General features: G+C 41.0%; 1 protein-coding gene across 1 annotated transcript in view; it reads left to right on the forward strand.

Annotated features, from left to right (window-relative positions):
* Positions 1 to 290: 290 nt before the first annotated feature.
* Positions 291 to 18,759, forward strand: part of LOC132821015 (rho GTPase-activating protein 31-like) — a 102,661-nt gene continuing 84,192 nt past the window's right edge. Inside the window, exon 1 of the mRNA XM_060833489.1 lies at positions 291 to 889. Coding sequence (XP_060689472.1) covers positions 787 to 889 — 103 coding nt within the window. The 5' untranslated portion in view covers positions 291 to 786. The remainder of the gene's footprint in view (positions 890 to 18,759) is intronic.

The raw sequence follows: 18,759 nt of genomic DNA on the forward strand, positions 1-18,759 counted from the left end.
AAAATTAAATATTTTGTGATGAATTTTATAAATGAACATGTTGATCATGAGATAAAGTGTTTTGAAAGAGGAATTAACTGTATTTGTGCACTATTGAAGAGCAATGTGAAAAATATCCTTCCTTAATTACAACTATGTCATAACATTTTGGTATACACTTAATAAAAACCATAGGACTTTTTTTTCTTGTGTGTATGAGTTTTGAAAGAGACTTTGCAACAGGATGTGGTTTAGCACTGAGCACCAAGCCTGGCCTACACCAGGTTTCCTGTCAGGCTGTGACTGTTAAAGGCTGGGGCCGTTATCTCTCTGCTGTCAGGCCCAGCTAACAGTAACGCTTGTCCTTAGTGCCTCACTTCCTTGGTTTCTTACAGCATTTCCTGAGCACAAATTGATAAACCATTGACATGCTTTGGAAGAGAAAAAAAGGCACAGGAAGCTGATGTTTAAACTCTCGGTCTTAGGGGGCCTAGAAGGAGAAAAGCTCCAAATTAGAAGCTGTATGAACTTCAGAATTTTATGCCAAGCTGTTAAATTGTGTCGTGTGAAAGGACAAACAAGGGATCCTACTATTTCTTTCCGTGCACAATGTGGACTCTGCAAAAGTCATTGCTATTGCTACGAACTGACTAAACGTCGTGTCAGGATGTGAGTCTGCACTGCCTGTTGGCTGAGGCAGATTCACTGGGATTTTATTTTCTTTTTCTGAAACTGGTGGTTGTTTACAGACAGCTCTTGTGGTAAAGCAATTTAAGGCACAGATTACTGAAGTTATCTTGTTCACCCATGAAGAACAAGGGAGCAAAACAGAAAGGAAAACGGAAGGGTGCGAAGGACACTGCGTTTGGTTGTGACCTAGGTGACTACTTACAGAACTCCGGACAGGATGGTAAAGTAAACCCTTATCATGTTTAATTTTACAGTTAAAAGCCGCTTCAAAGGGTGTCTCACTGATCATTGCATGCATCTCCTTCTCTCTGGACTGTGCTAAACTGAAATCTGCAGGCCGTTAAAAGGAGGATTTATTCTGTCAGTTAAATCGTACTAGCACTCTCTTGGAATTGGGTGAAATTTAAATCAAACATCAGCGGATCCTTTATATTTTACTGTCTGATTATAACATCAAGGTGTAAAAATAAATCAAAGGAATTTCCATCCACGTCCTGTGTATATTCAGGCTTTGCAGTTAATCTAATTTTTGTGCAATCAGTTGATTTTGAATGAATGTCTCCTCAGGCAGAAAAACAACTCACTGCTACTCTACAAGTGGCTTGGTGGACCTCAGTAACACAACTGTTTGTTCCACATAATGCGTTACGCAGGACAAAAATTTATAAAATAAAATCAAAATGAAATTACCAAGGTACAGTAACTGACAAACAATAAATACTCAGTGACAGTGTTTTACAGAACAGCAATTCCAAAGAAAATGCTTTGGCTAACACAATTATCTGAAATTATTTATTAAATCAGAGAGATATTCAGTCTGGAGGAGAAAGTGTCTTTTCTCGTGGCTGTGGATGAAAGAGTTGAGGAGGCAGGTTTGATGGCGGGGGTGTCGGAGCACTGCCTGGTCTGGAAAATGTTTCACTGTGGGAATTGCTAAATGAAGGTGGGAATTGCCTTCAAACCTCCAGGACTTGATCTTTGGCTAGTTCCCAAACAGCTGGCAAACAGATTTTTCTTGGTGACTACACAATTCAACAATGTTGCAAAGGAGAGGAAAGAATTACACGGCTGGAAATTCTCGGCTGTTGGCAGGTGGAAAAAATAATAATTGCTGCAAAACCAGGGGTCTGGGTAAGGTTGAAAGTTGCTTTGAAGCATATTGCAGGGACTGTGTCCTCAAATGTCTTAGAGTGGGCCGTGTGTTCTGCTTTAGAAGTTCAATCTTGTTTATCAGCATTAGCTCAGCATGTTTCCACTGATTACGAAAGGAACAATAACTCATTTGTATATATAAATATATACACACACACAAACACACTCCGCTAACAAGATGTATACAGTGCATATGATTAATTAGCTATTGTTTAAATTGAAATGTTATTGTTGGTCCTAAAGTTCAAGGAAGAACCAAATCAATCTGCCCCACTGACTGCAGAATCACTGAGATTACTTATATCATCTCTGTGACAGCACAAGACTTAGCTTCCTGTTCAGTTTGTTAGGAAACAAAGCTTTTCTTTTGAGATTAAGTGGTGGTGTACTACACAAATTTCATGTCTGACCATTGTTCAAGTTCTGTTGCTCAGGAATGGTCGATAGTTAAAGGATTTGAGAAGACCCTATTTTTGTTTGCTCTGTTTAATGGAGGTATAGTCTTGAATATAAGGAATTAACAATGGAAACAATATAACTTGTTTGCATTAACATATTCCAACTCTAGTTCAAAGCATTCATCTAACAATAAGTGGGCCATTTCTGAAGGCTTGTTATCAGCCAATTGGGAGGAAGTTTTACTTCTTGATGATTGAAAGGTGTGAGGCAGCCGAATGCAATAGTGAATATTTAATTCCAGTTCACCGCAAAATGAGAGAAGTTCAACAGCAAATCTATCAGTTTCTAAGTGTTCAGAAGTTTGGAGAGATCATCTTTAGATAATGATCTGCCTTGCCAGACCTCCACTGAAAGTGTAATGAATGCTATATTAAAAGCAGATGACTTTTATTTGTGACGAAGGTCTGTCAGAAACAATCTCATGTCACTCAGGGCCTGAAGATCATTTACTGAAACCTGGTTGAAAGTGATCTACAAATTTGCAGAACTATTCACTACAGTTTGCTATGGTGTCCTCACATAACACCGGGTATGTATGTAATTCTTTGCCATGTACTTGTTAGAGCTGAAAATGTGTTGCTGGAAAAGCGCAGCAGGTCAGGCAGCATCCAAGGACCAGGAGAATCGACGTTTCGGGCATGAGCCCTTCTTCAGGCTCATGCCCGAAACATCAATTCTCCTGCTCCTTGGATGCTGCCTGACCTGCTGCGCTTTTCCAGCAACACATTTTCAGCTCTAACCTCCAGCATCTGCAGTCCTCACTTTCTCCATGTACTTGTTAGCTCTACATTACAAACCATGAATGTTATACTTCCATTATCAGTGCTAATTTACTTTTGACTTTTTTTTTCAAAATTTTCTGCATTATGTACTTCTGTGTTACTTTGCGTCCACTGAGGATGCTGACTTTTGTTGGTGCGTTGAGAGATGTGTTAAGGGTGTGTTGTTTGAAGATTGTCATTGTCCTGTGAAGGGAGCTCACAATCATCTTGTGTACAGAATTGCCCTCACTTGTGATGATTAGATTACTTAGTGTGGAAACAGGCCCTTCAGCCCAACAAGTCCACACCGACCCGCCGAAGCGCAACCCCCCCATACCCCTACATTTACCCCTTACCTAACAATACGGGCAATTTAGCATGGCCAATTCACCTGACCCGCACATCTTTGGACTGTGGGAGGAAACCGGAGCACCCGGAGGAAACCCACGCAGACTCGGAGAGAACGTGCAAACTCCACACAGTCAGTCGCCTGAGTCAGGAATTGAACCCGGGTCTCAGGCGCTGTGAGGCAGCAGTGCTAACCACTGTGCCACCGTGCCGCCCACGGTATTAGCAGACAGTGAAGTACTATGTATATGGATAGGGGTAGGCGAAAGTGAATACTGCAGATGCTGGAGATCAAAGTTAAGATTAGAGTGGCGCTGGAAAAGCACAGCAGGTCACGCAGCATCAGGAATGTTGAAGGGCTTTTGCCCAAAATGTCGCTTTTCCTGCTCCTCAGATGCTGCCTGACCTGCTGTGCTTTTCTAGCACCACTCTAATCTTGATATGAATCGGGGTGCTGATCCTAATGTATCCACATAACAGGCATTGCCCAATATAATGTGTTGGGAAGTTCCATGAACTTAAAGGCTCCATATAAATGCAAACGGTTGTTGTTGCTCTTCTCCAACCTCTGAAGGCTCTGTTCCTTCCGAGCTGTCCTGACAAAGAATTCAATAACAGCATCCACATAAAGAGCGTCCTGTTTTTTGTCTGGTGTTCCACCAACAGGTTCACATCGCATGGTTTTGGAGGGGGGCCAGTTCAGTCTTTACACATGAGAGCAATTCCTTCCTGTAGCACATTTCCTTTGCTTTCTCGTTGCTTTTATAATATTATCCACACAATAATATTATTTCTACTATTTGCTACATCCTCGCCAGCATTTCCCTCAGTGAGTACAATGCTTATGCATAAATTTCCTATTTCTCTTCACGCCATTTAACACCCACTTTATGCTGAAACCCAAGTCCTATCTTTGTGTTCTCTCTCAATGTAAAAATTTCTGAGTGTCCAGATCTCTGATGACCTGCCACATCCAATGTGGCCTTTGTATTGTTGAATCAAAACTCACTCATATCTCATCAGTACAGGAGCCACTAGTAACTGATATCCAACAAAGGGTTCTTTGTACACGTTGTCAATCATTTCTCACTCGACAGTTTGGCAAAGAGAATGTTGACATCTCTTATAGTTAGGTAAAAACAATGACTGCAGATGCTGGAAACCAGATTCTGGATTAGTGGTGCTGGAAGAGCACAGCAGTTCAGGCAGCATCCGAGGAGCAGTAAAATTGACGCTTCAGGCAAAAGCCCTTCATCAGGAATACAGGCAGAGAGCCTGAAGGGTGGAGAGATAAGTGAGGGGAGGGTGGGGGTGGGGAGAAAGTAGCATAGAGTACAATAGGTGAGTGGGAGAGGGGATGAAGGTGATAGTTTGGGGGAGTGGAGTGGATAGGTGGAAAAGAAGATAGGCAGGTAGGACAAGTCGTGGGGATAGTGCTGAGCTGGAAGTTTGGCAGAGGAGATGACCTGGGGGTTGCAGTGAGAGACAGACTCACTGAGTTAGTTACTTGAGAAATGAGGAACGTTCATTGGTATTAATGTTTTGTGATGGGCTTCGTCTTTTTTATTTTCATTCATGAATTTGCATTCTCCAAAAATGAACTTGTAGACCACATAATCTTCCTATAATTTCATAGTGGTTCTTAAGTTCCTCCCTCCTTTGCTCAAAATAGAAGGTCCAAAGGCCCTAAGATGTTGAGAGACCCAAATCCAAGTTCTACGCTGGTTATTGCCTCTGTGTCTTTGGGGAGGACTGAGGGATACATTGATTCAGCTTGCTGCCCTTCTGATTCTGCAACTCAAGCTCAGTCCTGAGATTGGGGTGAATGTGCATTGTTGGGATTGAATAACGGAAGCTTTACTTCACAGCTAATGTTACTATTGTTGCTCATCTACCATTAGTAAATTGGCCAATTTAAGATTAAAGGTTGTACCTGTACCTCCCTCATCCAGCAGCCTTGGGACCAGGTCTTTGTCTAAACAGAGACAATGGGAGGTCAAGACACACACATTTTACAAGTAAAGACTTCACCTTGACTGGTATCAATCACATACTCAATAGATTAATGATTTTCCAATTGGACACTCGAATTAGGATTTAGGGTAGCAATAAATGGTAGAGTATGGTGTGCAAAAGGGAGCTACTAAGTTGTTTTCCATCTGAATGATGGTTATGTGCTTTGGAAAGTCTTTTCTATTTATATTTGTTTTAGTAGTTACATCATCATGTAAATAACTAGAAAAAGAAGACCGCTAGAAAAGACATATGTACTAGTTCTGAATTCATATTCAAAACAAATTAACTTGTTATCAAAGAGCAAAGTTGTTAAAAGGGAAACTGCATTTTAATGATTCTTTACTAATGAATCATTGGTCAAACTTAAATTGTCCTTTTAAATACACCCATCATCTATGCTGCTGTATTGTTTTCTACTCCGATTCTGTGATGTCTCAGTGTAAAAGATATATGTCCCCACTGGAAAGGCTATATTTGTACTGAATCATCTTTTAAAGCTTTTGTAAATCTACTAATTAGCTGATTATCCCTTTTATGCACATGTATAAAATAAAATGTTTTGGAAGCTTAAGATTATCTTTCTGTTTTGAATGACGGTTGGAGTTGGAATGACATATCATTATTTCATAACTGTTACATAAATTACTAGTCTTGGCTTTATTGTTATGGAGAGGTACTAAATAGTGACAAGGCACTCCCCCCAGGGCCACAGGGACTATCAATACTAACTGTTCTGAATCTGCTACACATTTAATGCAGATCACCAACAGCACGGAGCGAGAAGTGTAAAAGGAAAAACTAATTTGTAGAAAAAAAAATTTAATACGAAACTTCTAATTGATTTTACTTAGTTTATGAATGCACCAGAATACATTATTTTGTACAACTAGGAAATGGGTAATGTCAGAGGTAGCAAGCATTATCCAATGCATAGAAGGTTGAAAAGTAACCTTATAGATGTTTATAAAATCATGAGGATTTGGATAAAGTGAAGAGCAAAGGTCTTTTCCCGAGAGTAGAGGAGTTCAAAACTAGCAGGCATAATTTTAAGGGGAGAGGAGAAATATTTAAAACAGACCTGAGGGACAGCATTTTCAAACAGGTCAGTTCATACATGGAATGAACTGCCAGAGGAAGTCGTAGATGAAGGCACAGTTAAAACATTTAAAGGATACATTTGGATAGGTACATGAATAGGAAAGCTTTGGAGGGATATAGGCTAAATACAGGCAAACGGGACTAGTTTAGTTTTGGGAAACTTAGTCGGCATGGAAGGGTTGGATCGTAGGATCAGTTTTGTGTTATAGGACTCTATGACCCAATTTCTCTAAAACTTGACAAGGAATAATGAAAGTGACATAAATACAGATTGATAAAAGATACCATTGATATAGGGAAAACCAGAAGTGCTGTGGATGCTGGACGAAGGAGGGTTAGATTAAAGTGGTACAACCAGCATTACACTTTCCCAAGATCTTTAAAGCAACCTCCATGTATGTATGGATGTGAAGCTAGAAAAAGCATAGCAGGTCAGAGAGCATCTGAGGAGCAGAAAAATCAGTGTTTTGGGCTGAAAATTCAGATTCTGGTGAAGGGTTTTGGCCTGAAATGCTGACTTGCCTGCTCCTTGGATGCTGTCCAACCTGCTGTGTTTTTTCAGCTTCATGCTTGTTGACTCTAGCATCCAGCATCTGCAGTCCTTACTGTTTCTATGTACATATATTACACACAGAGATTAGACTGACGATAGAGACCCTTATATAGGCATAGTCAACTGGTATTGATTGGAAGGGACAGGGGTGGGGGTATTGTTATTCTGCTGGAAAATTAAATGCCAAAGCAATCACTGACATAATGCTCCTCCTTTGAGCCATCTTAATCACTGACGATCAGCAAGTAAAAATGATTTACACTTTTCAAGTTTTTTTACACTGTCATAATCACGAATTGCAATGGCTTTAAACATAGATGTGATCATGAATCAAAGCCAAGGGCAGCAGATTAGAAATGAAACCCGAAAGAGTGTTCCATGTTGCAGCAGAGGAACCAGAGCTTCCAAAATCTGCCTGGTGCAAGCAAAACCCTTCCCAGAGCTTCAGGTCCATTGAACAAGCCAGATAAATAAGGAACATGAGAACAATTGAGTGGCTTAATTACCAGCGTTTGAGGGTCAGATGTGGGTGGTAGATTGAACAGTGACAAATGGAGTATGAAAATGTGATTAAGAAATAAGCAATGAAAAAGGGCAGACAGAAAGTTCAGAACGACAATTTGAAAATTAAAACTAAACTTGTGAGCTACTGTTGAAGAGGTTTGGCAATATATGCAAGCCAGTTGACGTGAAATGTGCAGCTGAACTGTTACACAGTCGGAGATTCAATAAATGCAGAACGACGAATAGTCAGGAAAGAAGGTTACAATTTGTGACTTTCAAAGCTCTTAGATCAAGTAGCACAGGAATCAACATCTAATTCTGGAAACCACAGGCTTCCCTGGACAGGCCTGATTAATGACAAAACACAGCACTGAACAAATGCAACTTCCAGGTTAAATTAGAGGTTCGATTTTCATAGGAATATTAGACGTTTTTACAATTCAGTTAGGATTTGTGGAATGTGGCATTCTCAACAGAGACTTGTATATTCTTATGAGCCACTGACCCCTATTTATCCTGCTTCCTCCCATTATTCCAAATCAATGTACTCTATATGCGAAAGATCCATCATTGATGGTTAAAAAAGTAGGGCATCAATTCTGTACAAACATCTTTCAGTAGTAATCCAGTGGCAACTCACAGTACCCACAAAGATCTGAATTTCCACATTATTCAGATCTGTAGAACTTTTGCCTCAGAAAGAGCTGACAGTGGAACTATTCTGTGCTTATCAGCAACACTCTATTGAACGAACAATGTTAATTGTTGACAGTGTACACTGAAATAGTAATAGATCATAACCTGAATGCTTCAAGTGACCATCTACTAACCTTTCTGGCAACTGCAAGCTTTCTTGTTCATCAACAAATTATTAATTACTGTAATAATCATGAAATAATGCAGATGCTGTAATTCTGAAACAAAAACAGAGTGTTGAAAATAATCAGGTTAGGCAGCAATTGTGGAGAGAGAAACAGAGCGAATATTTCAGGTGAAGAGACTTTATCAGAATTGGCAATTACTCTGAACTACACCCTTCCTTCATCATTTTGTCTTATAGATAGATAGTGTTTCAAAATGAAACAATTCAGAAGTACGGTGACTAATGACCCTCAAATTTTTCTCAGTAAAATACAGACACATTTGAAACTTTTAAGAGATTCTGTATTTTACCGAGCCTGAGTGCCGTTTAGTTGCAATCATTTGTTTCTACATCATGTATGTTTTACAGAGCACTCAGGGGTTTATTTTGATTCCTTCAATTGATAAGTGCCTCAGGTCTTCATTACTTAGAGATAGTTATGGAGACATTGAGTCATACAGCATAGAAACAGTCCAATTCACTGGCCTATATTAATCTAAGTTAAAAATCACACAACACCAGGTTACAGTTGAAGCACTTCCAAATAAACCTGTTGGACTATAACCTGGTGTTGTGTGATTTTTAACTTTGTACACCCCAGTCCAACACCGGCATCTCCAAATCATGAATTAATCTAAACCCATTTACTAGCATTTGGTCCATATCCCTCTAAACCCTTCCTATTCACACACCCATCCAGATGCCTTTTAAATGTTGTAATTGTACCAGTCTCCACCACTTCCTGTGGCAGCTTGTATACTCACACCACCCTCTATATGAAAAAGTTACCCCTTAGGTCCCTTTTAAATCTTTCCCCTCTCACTTTAAATTCATGTTCTCTAGTTTTTGTACTCCCTTTTACACAACTAAAACCCACTCTCCTTAAATCAGGAACTGTAAGGTGGGTTATGTTGGAGTTACTGTGTTTACTCAGGAAACCCCTCAGGCTAACCCAAAAGAAGCTCAACAGGAAGTCTTCATATTTATTCAGTGCATTGAAGCAATTAAACTACCTTTAAAATGAAGCAGTTCTGACACCTATCATTTTAATAAAACACGTTTTCTAAGACTTGATGATTTTTGTTAATTCACTTGTTCTGAAGATAGAGGGTTAGTTCTTTTTGTGAATTGCCTCGGAGACATTTAACAAATACCCAGCATAAAATATTGAGGAAAAATAGGCACTAGTTTATTGAGTACATAGTTACATTCCATCTGAAATTTCCTTGACCTTTAGGCTCATCAATGTACACAAATTTTCTAAAGGTACTTTGCTTTGGAACAATTTTACGATTATGCCAAGATTTTCAGGTGCACCCATCTGACATTTGGGAATGTGGTAAATCTGCAGTCCAAGGGTGTATTGAAGATTTTCTCTTCTTGTAATCCCTGATAACAATTTTCCAATGCACCTAAGAAAAGATAAACTTGCCTCTTTTGTTGACTCTGGATGTAATGTTTGTAGAGGAGGAGGAACACAAGCAGAAAAAGGAGACGTGGAGTGTCAAACATCACTAAAGTATTACTAGATCCAATCTCTCCCTCTACAAGTCCACACCCCAAAGAGTGTACAGGTCTCCAAGAGCTGGCTGGAGATCTTACTGTGTCTCTACAAAGGAGGCAGGACAGTTGCTAAAATCTTAAAGCCCCAGGCCACTTTCAGCATTGCTTTAATTGTGTGAATGATGATCATATTGACCTGCAACATTTACCAGTCTGGCTCATTTCAGGCAACCACTGAGATCTGTATCAGACAGTTTTGGCCTGTACTTTGCAGATAATCAATGCCTTTTTCCAGAACTCATCAAATTTGGCATGGCCCTACAACACAGAAAATGTAGATAGCATAAAGTTTCTGCAGATTCCTGACAGCTCCTGAGTGCAGAGATGAAATCTTGCAATCGACTCTGCCATCAGAAACCACAAAGTGATATGAAGAGGAAGGATTTTCACTCCATCAACCCTATATAATGATACACGCGCAGGGATCTGTCATGATACGTTTATTATACAGAGCCTAGTCATTAAATGCATGTTCAAGCACTGATGATATACTTTATTCCCAATGATTTAGAATTAAGGAGAATTTATGCATCATGTTGAAGAGTCTACTCAAATGTTTTGGTTGATCTTGGGGTGTTCGTCAATGCTTTCCAAAAAGAAAAGCAGGGAATGTTGACTTGTGCCATGTCCAGACAAACCTCATTATTACAGGAGGTCTGAGACATACTCAATGCAAGAGTGAAATAAAGTAGACAAATCTGGACTGTAAGAACTGAGGCTGAGGACTGGAGTACATCAGCTCACAGGGGTATCGCTTGAGAAGGATTGGTCAGAGAATGAGGCAGTGAGAGGATAATGGTCAAGCAAGAGGGCATCAGAGGGCAGGGAGCTCAGGGACAAGATGGGCAAGAGGTTATGTGGCAAAGCACATGGAGGTCACAGGGCAAGTGGTCAAGAACAGGAAAATGAGGAGAGTAAGGGTGGCCATGAACAAAGAGGTCAGAGAGCAGGATAGTCACACACAGAGATATCAGGGGCAGGGGACAAAGCAGTACTTACTAAGATGGCCAGGGGGTCAGGGCAGTAATTATCAGGAAGATCAGGGGGTGGGAAGGTGATTACCAGGAAAGTCAGGGATAGGGTTTATGTACATGGAGGCCATTAACCTCAACTCATCTGGGGACCTCCTCCCACAGCCTCCTACCTCATACATCCCATCTATACAACTTGCTTCTATCTCCGTTCTAAAATCCACAGATGTGACTTTTCCCGATTTATTTTTATTCACCTGTGGGATGTGGGCATTAGACTGGGCCAGTATTTATTTCCCATCCATAGTTGCCCTTGAGAAGGTGGTGGTGAGCTGCCTTCTTAAACTGTTGCAGGTCCTATATCCAGGATTCTTCTGATGTTTTACATCAGTTTCAAAATTTCCAGTTTGCAGTCTCCAGCTGCCTCCTGTTCACCATGGTCATGCAATCCCTTCACACGTCTGTTCCTCATCAGGATGGTCTTAGGTCCCTCTGCTTCCTCCTTCAAAGAAGGCCTGAACTGTCCCCATCCACCACCACCACTCTCTTATGGAACAAAACAATGGTGCTGGAGATCTAAAACTCACAAAAGCAGAAATTGCTGGAGAAACTCAGCAGGTCAGGCAGCATTGATGGAGGGAAAACAGAATTAATGTTTTGAGTCCTATGACCCTTCCTCAGAATATTCCGTGGAGACTCTATTCCATTCTTCCAGCTTCTCTGACTCTGTTGCATCTATTCCAATGATTTCACCTTCTGCAACGGCCCTCAGAAATGCCCACCATTTTCCTGAACTGAGGATTCCCCCGTATTGTGGTTGGCAGGGCCCTCAGCTATGTCTGACCCATCTCCTACCCTTCACCCCTCATCCTTTCTCTTCCATCCCTCAATACCGATTGGCTCACCCTGTTCCTCTCATTCTACTCATCCAGCATCCTTTTCCAGAGGATAATAAGCCACTATTTCTGCCACCTCCAGTGAGATACCACCACCTGACAGATAGTCCCCTTTCCCCTCTCTTGTCAGTATTCCATAGGGACCATTCCCTCTGGATACCACCACCTGTCAGATATTCCCTCTTCCCCTCTCTTGTCAGAATTCCGTAGGGACCATTCCCTCTGGGACACCAGGGGTTCACTCTTCCTCCACTCTCAACATCTCCACACACTCTCATGCCTCCTTTCCAACCAATCACAGAAGATGTACCACTTGCCCGTTTACATCATCTCTCCTCACCATTAAAGGTGCCAGACACACCTTCCAGGTGAGGCAGCAGTGTACCTGCACTTCACTCAATCTAGTCCACTGTCTTCACTTCTCATAATCTGGTCTCCTCTACACTGGGGAGATTAAACATGGACTGATTTTGTTGAGCACCTCTGGTCTCTCCACAACAACAATGCCAAGCTCTCAGTTGCCTCTTTCTTCAACAGACCACCACATTGCCATGTCAACATTTCTATCTCAGGCCCGCTGCAGTGCTGCAGTAAAGCTCAATGCAAGCTGAAGGAATAACATCTATTCTTTAGATGAGGTATTTCAAAACTTTCAGGAGGTAACTTTGAATTTAACAATTTTGAAAGATGAACACCTCATCCTATCTTCATTACCCACCCTAACACCCCTACATCTAGTCTAGAGGGTTTCTTCCAACACATTCAACCTTTCTTCAACTACTCACACGTTGTTAGCTTCTGTTCAGCATTTACTTATTGTCTGGTTTACTATCAGCAACCCCTTGTCTGCTTTTCTTTTTTTGTCTTTCGGCCCTGTCTCCATCTCTTCAAGCACTCCGTTTCCCCTCATGAATACTGTCTCTCTTCCTCAGATGCCTGGCCTTGGTTGTAAGCCCTGGACACGTTGCTTCCTTTGACTTTCCTCTCTCCTGCTTGCCACTTTGGCCTGTTAATACCCACCTGTTTAAAATAACATTCCCCAAAGGTCAGCAACTGCTCTCTTGAAATGCTGAAGCTACATTAGCTTGCCCACTGCATGCTACTTATAGGCTGTCAGGAATCAGAAGGCAAATGATGCTTACTCATTGATAGCCTAAATAAGAAGGGGCATTAAATCCTGGCGAGATTTAATGAGCTTATGTGACATATACAAGTTGCATGCAAAAGATCTTCCTGGTCCCTGCCATTGGGAAACCCAAACCACTTTAACGTTCCGACTCCCCATTTCTTGGTTTAATCCTGGATTTGGAAAACTGAGTTTCAGCCTCACACTTAATAAAGCTCCCTTCCCCAACACTCTCCCATCCCCATCTTCTCACTTCCTTGCATTGCATAAGATACCATTTACACTCTCAATGTGGACTCCCATTTGGTCTGAAGTTAAGAATCTTGTCAATGCTTCCCACATCAGTGGGATTCCTATTGGCCCATTTTGCTTTGCTAGTGTAGACTATTAAACACATTTCACCACTTGAAGAACATTTTACAGGAGATCCAATAAACCTTAGCTAGGAAAATACAATTTAATTACAATTGGTATTTTGTTAGAGGGGTACATTCTTTTTCTAACTACTTACAATGCTAAATCTTTAATGAACTTGAATTGACATTTGATATTGGATAACACTATACTAGAGAGGGTATTAGAGAGCCTGACGATAGAAAGGCTGTATTGTTCATTCCTCATGGGGCCCAGAGAAGCACTCCTGCTTCACCAAGTCTGCAATGAAACCTAAAGTATCATTTTAAAACTTCTTCTTGCCTATTATCCACCTCCTGCAGGAATGGCCTGATGAAAGACATCACTGTTTCCTACTCCTTAGGGCCCACTAATAGTCATTTATTCTTTCTTCCCTATTTAGCAGAGAGAGAAGAGCAGAGAGATTCACTAAGTAGTTATCAATTGATCCAACTGTTATCACTGACTGTCTATTACATACAGCACCTTTATGATTCAAATCTGGCTTTATTTCTCTAATGCTCCTCAGTCCATCATTCTGACCTGAATGTACATACATACTTCATGTGTTTTACGGCATCCCAAGGCATATTTGAAAGTTAGGATAGGTTGAACATGTAAATTAAAGTGGATCAACAGCCCACTGCTTTCCCTCCAGTTCCAATGCTTCCCCCATATTTCACAGTTTCAGTTAGGCTTCAGACACCCTACCCACCTTTAGGCCTAGTGATTGCCACTAAGTATCTGCCTCCACCATAATAATATCTGTGGCTGGACAAGGTGAGGGAAAGCCGAGATACCTGCCCAGGTCAGTGCCAAAGGAGTGGGATTACTTTGGGAGCTCTGAACCCCAACTCCATCTTTGTGCCTCCCTCTCTGACCTCAAAACATGACAATGTCCCCACCATCCTTTCCATTCTAACCAGGCACTCAATTAAAGGTCCCCAACTAAAATGGCCAGACTTTCCGGAAATCCCGTATCCTTCTTCAGGTCTACTTGGGAACTCTTGTCATTCCAGCACTGCTGACCTTTGTGTTCAGGTGCTGCGGGAATTACAGAACCACTGGTCAGTCAGCTTGGTGGCAGTTCCTGTGGGACAGAAGTCTGAATTTTATTTCATTAAACCCACCCCTAGCGTACTGTCGCTGTGTGACAGCGAGTGGGCGCAGTATCATCAAAGGTGGGTGACGGGAGGGGAAGTGGAGGGTTGGGTTGGGATGGGGCAAGGAACATTCCCAGTCCCATAAAATGGACCCAACTGCATCTTCTGCTTATGAGGAGACATACCAGATAATTGCCCTGTTCCAATAACACAGGAGATCCTACAGTTTCAACTACCAGGTTTGTTACTGTAAAATAACATATCAGTTACTGTCTTGTATAAAAGGTGCTCAGATAGTTACGGAGCACCAGTGGGCACTCAAGGAAGTGTCAGAATATGGCCATTCTAATACTATCTTCAGCATCCTGTTAACACTACATTCTGCATTCTGTTCTATTACCCTGATGTATTTATGTACGTTATGATTTGTCTGGTTGGCAGGCAAAACAATATTTTTCAATGTATCTCAGTACATATGACAATAATAAATCAAGTGTAATTGATGTGTAACTTTGGGACTGGTTTTAATAGAGTTAAAAGGAATGGGTTTTGAGACGCCCACCCATTAACTCAGTTTTTCTCTCCACTGTTGCTGCCAGACTTGTTGAATATTTCCAGCATTATCTGTTTATATCTTGTTTGCATACACTGAATCTTCAGTGGCTCGACAGTCTTTGAGCTATAAGTCTGACAAGATTTGGACATTTTTTACTGATGAACACCAGTGTACAAGATGTCAAGGCAGTGTGGGTCTGAGAAGATGTTCTCAAACAAGTTAACCAGCTGGCTGACAGAAACAAACCTGACCTTCATGTATAGGTTTATTGGAATCAGAATGACATCAGAAGGAGGTGCCCAAAACAGAGCTGGCAACAGATTCAATCAGAACTTGGAGAGTGGTATGGCTCAGTGGTTAGCACTGCTGCCTCACAGCGCCAGGAGACCCAGGTTTAATTCCAGTGACTGTGGAGTTTGCACATTCTCTCTATGTCTGTATAGGTTTCCTCCCACAGTCCAAAGTTGTGCTAGTTAGCCAAGCTAAATTGCCCATAGTGTTCAGGCTAGTTACATGAGTCAGGAGAATGGGTCTGGTTGGGATACTCTTCAAAGGGTACGTGTGGGCTAAATGGTCTGTTTCCAAACTGTAGGGATTCTATGAACGTTCAAGAAAGCTGGACGTGGGAATATTCCTTGCCCCATCCCAACTCAACCCTCCACTTCCCCTCCCGTCACCCACCTCTGATGATACTTATTGGAAATGGAAAACATTGTAGGATTATTAGGGAAGTCCAGGTGTGTTTAAATATCTCTCCTAAAGCTGATTGAGACAAGCTGAAATGAAATATGTTGTACATTTCAATGAGATCACCTCTCATTTCTTTGGAACTATTGAGAATACAGGCCCAGTGTGCCCAGTCTCTCTACACTGAACAATCCTGCCATTCTAGTCCTGCCATTCCAGAACAAGTCTGGTGTACCTTCATAGCACTTCTTTTCTAGCAATAATATCTTTCCTGAGATAAGGAGACCACCACTACACACAGCACTTCGGGTGCAGTCTGACCAAGCTCATGTACAATTAAAGCAAAGCTTCACGATTCATGTATTCAAACAAATCCTGTTGTAAATCAAGGCCGGCATTGCCCTAGCCTTCCCAATAGCTTGCTGTGCCTGTATATTAGCCTTCAGTGACTTATTGACAAGGACACCTAAGATCCCATTGTACATTCACACTTTCTAATCTCTCAAAACTTAAGCAATTCTTTGCATATCTGGTCTTCCTATCAAAGTGGACAACCTCTGTTTTTCTACGTTAGAGCCAATCCACCTTGTTCTTGCACAATCACTAAGCCTGTCCAAATCGTCCCAAAAAGCTTTGGCATTTTCCTCACAACGCACATTTCTGCTTCACTTTGTATCATCTGCAAATTTGTAATATCACATTTACATACTGTAAGCAGCTGGGACCCAAGTACTGATTCTTGCGGTACCTCACGGGTCACAGGTTGTTAACATGAGAATAGCACATTTATTCCTACTCTCTGCTTTCTGCCTTTTGGCCAATCCTTAATCCATGCCAGGACATTGCCTTCTATTCCATGTGCTTTAATTTTGCAAAGTAACCTCCAGAGGACCTCATCAAAAACCTTCTGAAAATCCAAATATATGACAACCGTCAACTCCCCTTGTCAGTTTTGTGAGTAATATCCTCTAAATATTCACACAAGTCTGTAAAACCTGAACTTACATTTGCAAAACCGTGCTGACTATGTCCATTCAGATGGTTTTAATCCAAGTGTCCATCTATAACATCCTTAACAATAGATTCCAGCATTTTTCCTCATTCTGACGTAAAATTAACATGTCTGTTGTTCCCTGTCTATTCCCTTATATCCTTACATATAATATTTGGAAGCTTCCAATCTGCAGGAATCAATCCAGAATCTATGGGATTTTGAAAGACAATTACCAATTATTTGACTATCTTTACAGCCACCTCCTTCGACCCTTTGGAATGTGAATTCCTAGATCTTGGAGACTTATCAGCTTTCAGCCCCAATAAGTTCTTCAGTATGTTTTCTTGAAAATACTAATTTCTTTAAACTCCTTTCTCCCTAGTTACTTGGACCTCTAATTCTGGGATATTACAGTGGCTCAGTGATTAGCACTGCTGCCTCATGGCATCAGGGCTCAATTCCACCCTCAGGCAACCGTCTGTGTGGAGTTTGCACATTCTCCCAGTGTCTGCGTGGGTTTCGTCCAGATGCTCCGGTTTCGTTCCACAGTCCAAAGATGTGTTGGTTGGATGGATTGGCCATGCTAAATTGCCATAGTGTCCAGGGATGTATAGCTAGGTGGATTTGCCATGGGAAATGCACAGGGATAGGGTAGGGGGTTGGGCCCAGGGTATGATGCTCTTTGAGGGATTGGCGTGGACCTGATGAGCTGAATGGCCTGCTTCCAAACTACATGGACTCTATGGTTACTTTTATCCTCCTCAGTGAAAACAGATACAAAGTCTTCATTTAGCTTCTCTGGCATTTCTCTATTCCCCATTATTAGTTCTCTTGATTCTGCATTTAATGGACCCATGTTCATCTTAGCCAAACCTTTTTTACGTACCTGTAAAAATTTTTACAGTCCAGTTTTATGCTTTTGCTAGATTGTATTTGTATTCCATTTTTCCTTTCTTTTGCAGTTTCTTGATTCTGCTTTGTTCTGTTCCAAAGTCTTCCCAGATTTATTACTATTCCTGACCACTTTATAAGTGTTTCTGATCTAATCAGGTTAATTAAAGTAATTAGGATCTTGGGGCACATTCCTACAGGTGGGACATCAGGTCTGGATTCAAAGTCCCACCTGCCCCAAAGTTTGTCATAAAATGTCTGAACAGTTTGTAATATTTCCCGAATTAACCTGTCATTACACACCACTAGAGCAGGTGGGAATAGAACTTAGATCTCCTGGCCTCGAGGTAGGAACTCTACCGCTATGCGCAATAGCCCTTTCCAAGCCGGGTTGATTAAAATAACTATAATTCAGTTCAAGAGTCACAAGAATTATGGTATTGAGGGTTCTTTCAATCAGGGATAACACACCAATCATACACATTTGCAAAGAGACATTCTATTCCAATAGCTGAAGACCAGTGCCTGTGAGCTCTAACTATTTGCTGCCTCATACCTAAACCAACAGAACAGATTGGCATCGCATCATATTGGGGAGAAATAGTGTCAGACTTCAAGATGTCAGAGCTCAAGTGTTGCAAAGATTGCTGGCAGCAATCCCATAATTATATTACAGCCATTAACTTTACTCCATAATACGCAATATTTGCATTTAACATGTGTATTTTGCAGAAGGGATAGTGGATCATTCTGTTTAGAAGGCTGCATTGAAGACATTATTTCATAGCGTTTGTTTTTATATTGTTTACCCTCCATTTTCTGTGTGTGTATGTCTGCGTGCGTATGTGTGTGTATCTGTGTGTGCGGCTCTGCTAGTCCCTGAAAGATTGAGAAAGAAATTGGGTGATTTATGATAAAAATGTGAGATAAAGGGATGAACAGATTAAATGAGAAAAGTAGAAAAGTGACAGGAAAGAAAATTGAAAAGTAAATGTACAAGTTTTTCACAAAAAAAATCTATTCCACCTGCAGAAAAAAGATTTAACCAATTAACTTATTATTTATCTGGGCCAGGTTGCAGGAACATAAAATTTCTAATTTAAAGAGTTTTTAAGCTGTTAAGTACTATTGCTTTCTGCAGCAATTTTAATTTATTT

The sequence above is a fragment of the Hemiscyllium ocellatum genome, chromosome 12, assembly GCF_020745735.1.
Source record: "Hemiscyllium ocellatum isolate sHemOce1 chromosome 12, sHemOce1.pat.X.cur, whole genome shotgun sequence".
Lineage (NCBI taxonomy): Eukaryota > Metazoa > Chordata > Chondrichthyes > Orectolobiformes > Hemiscylliidae > Hemiscyllium > Hemiscyllium ocellatum.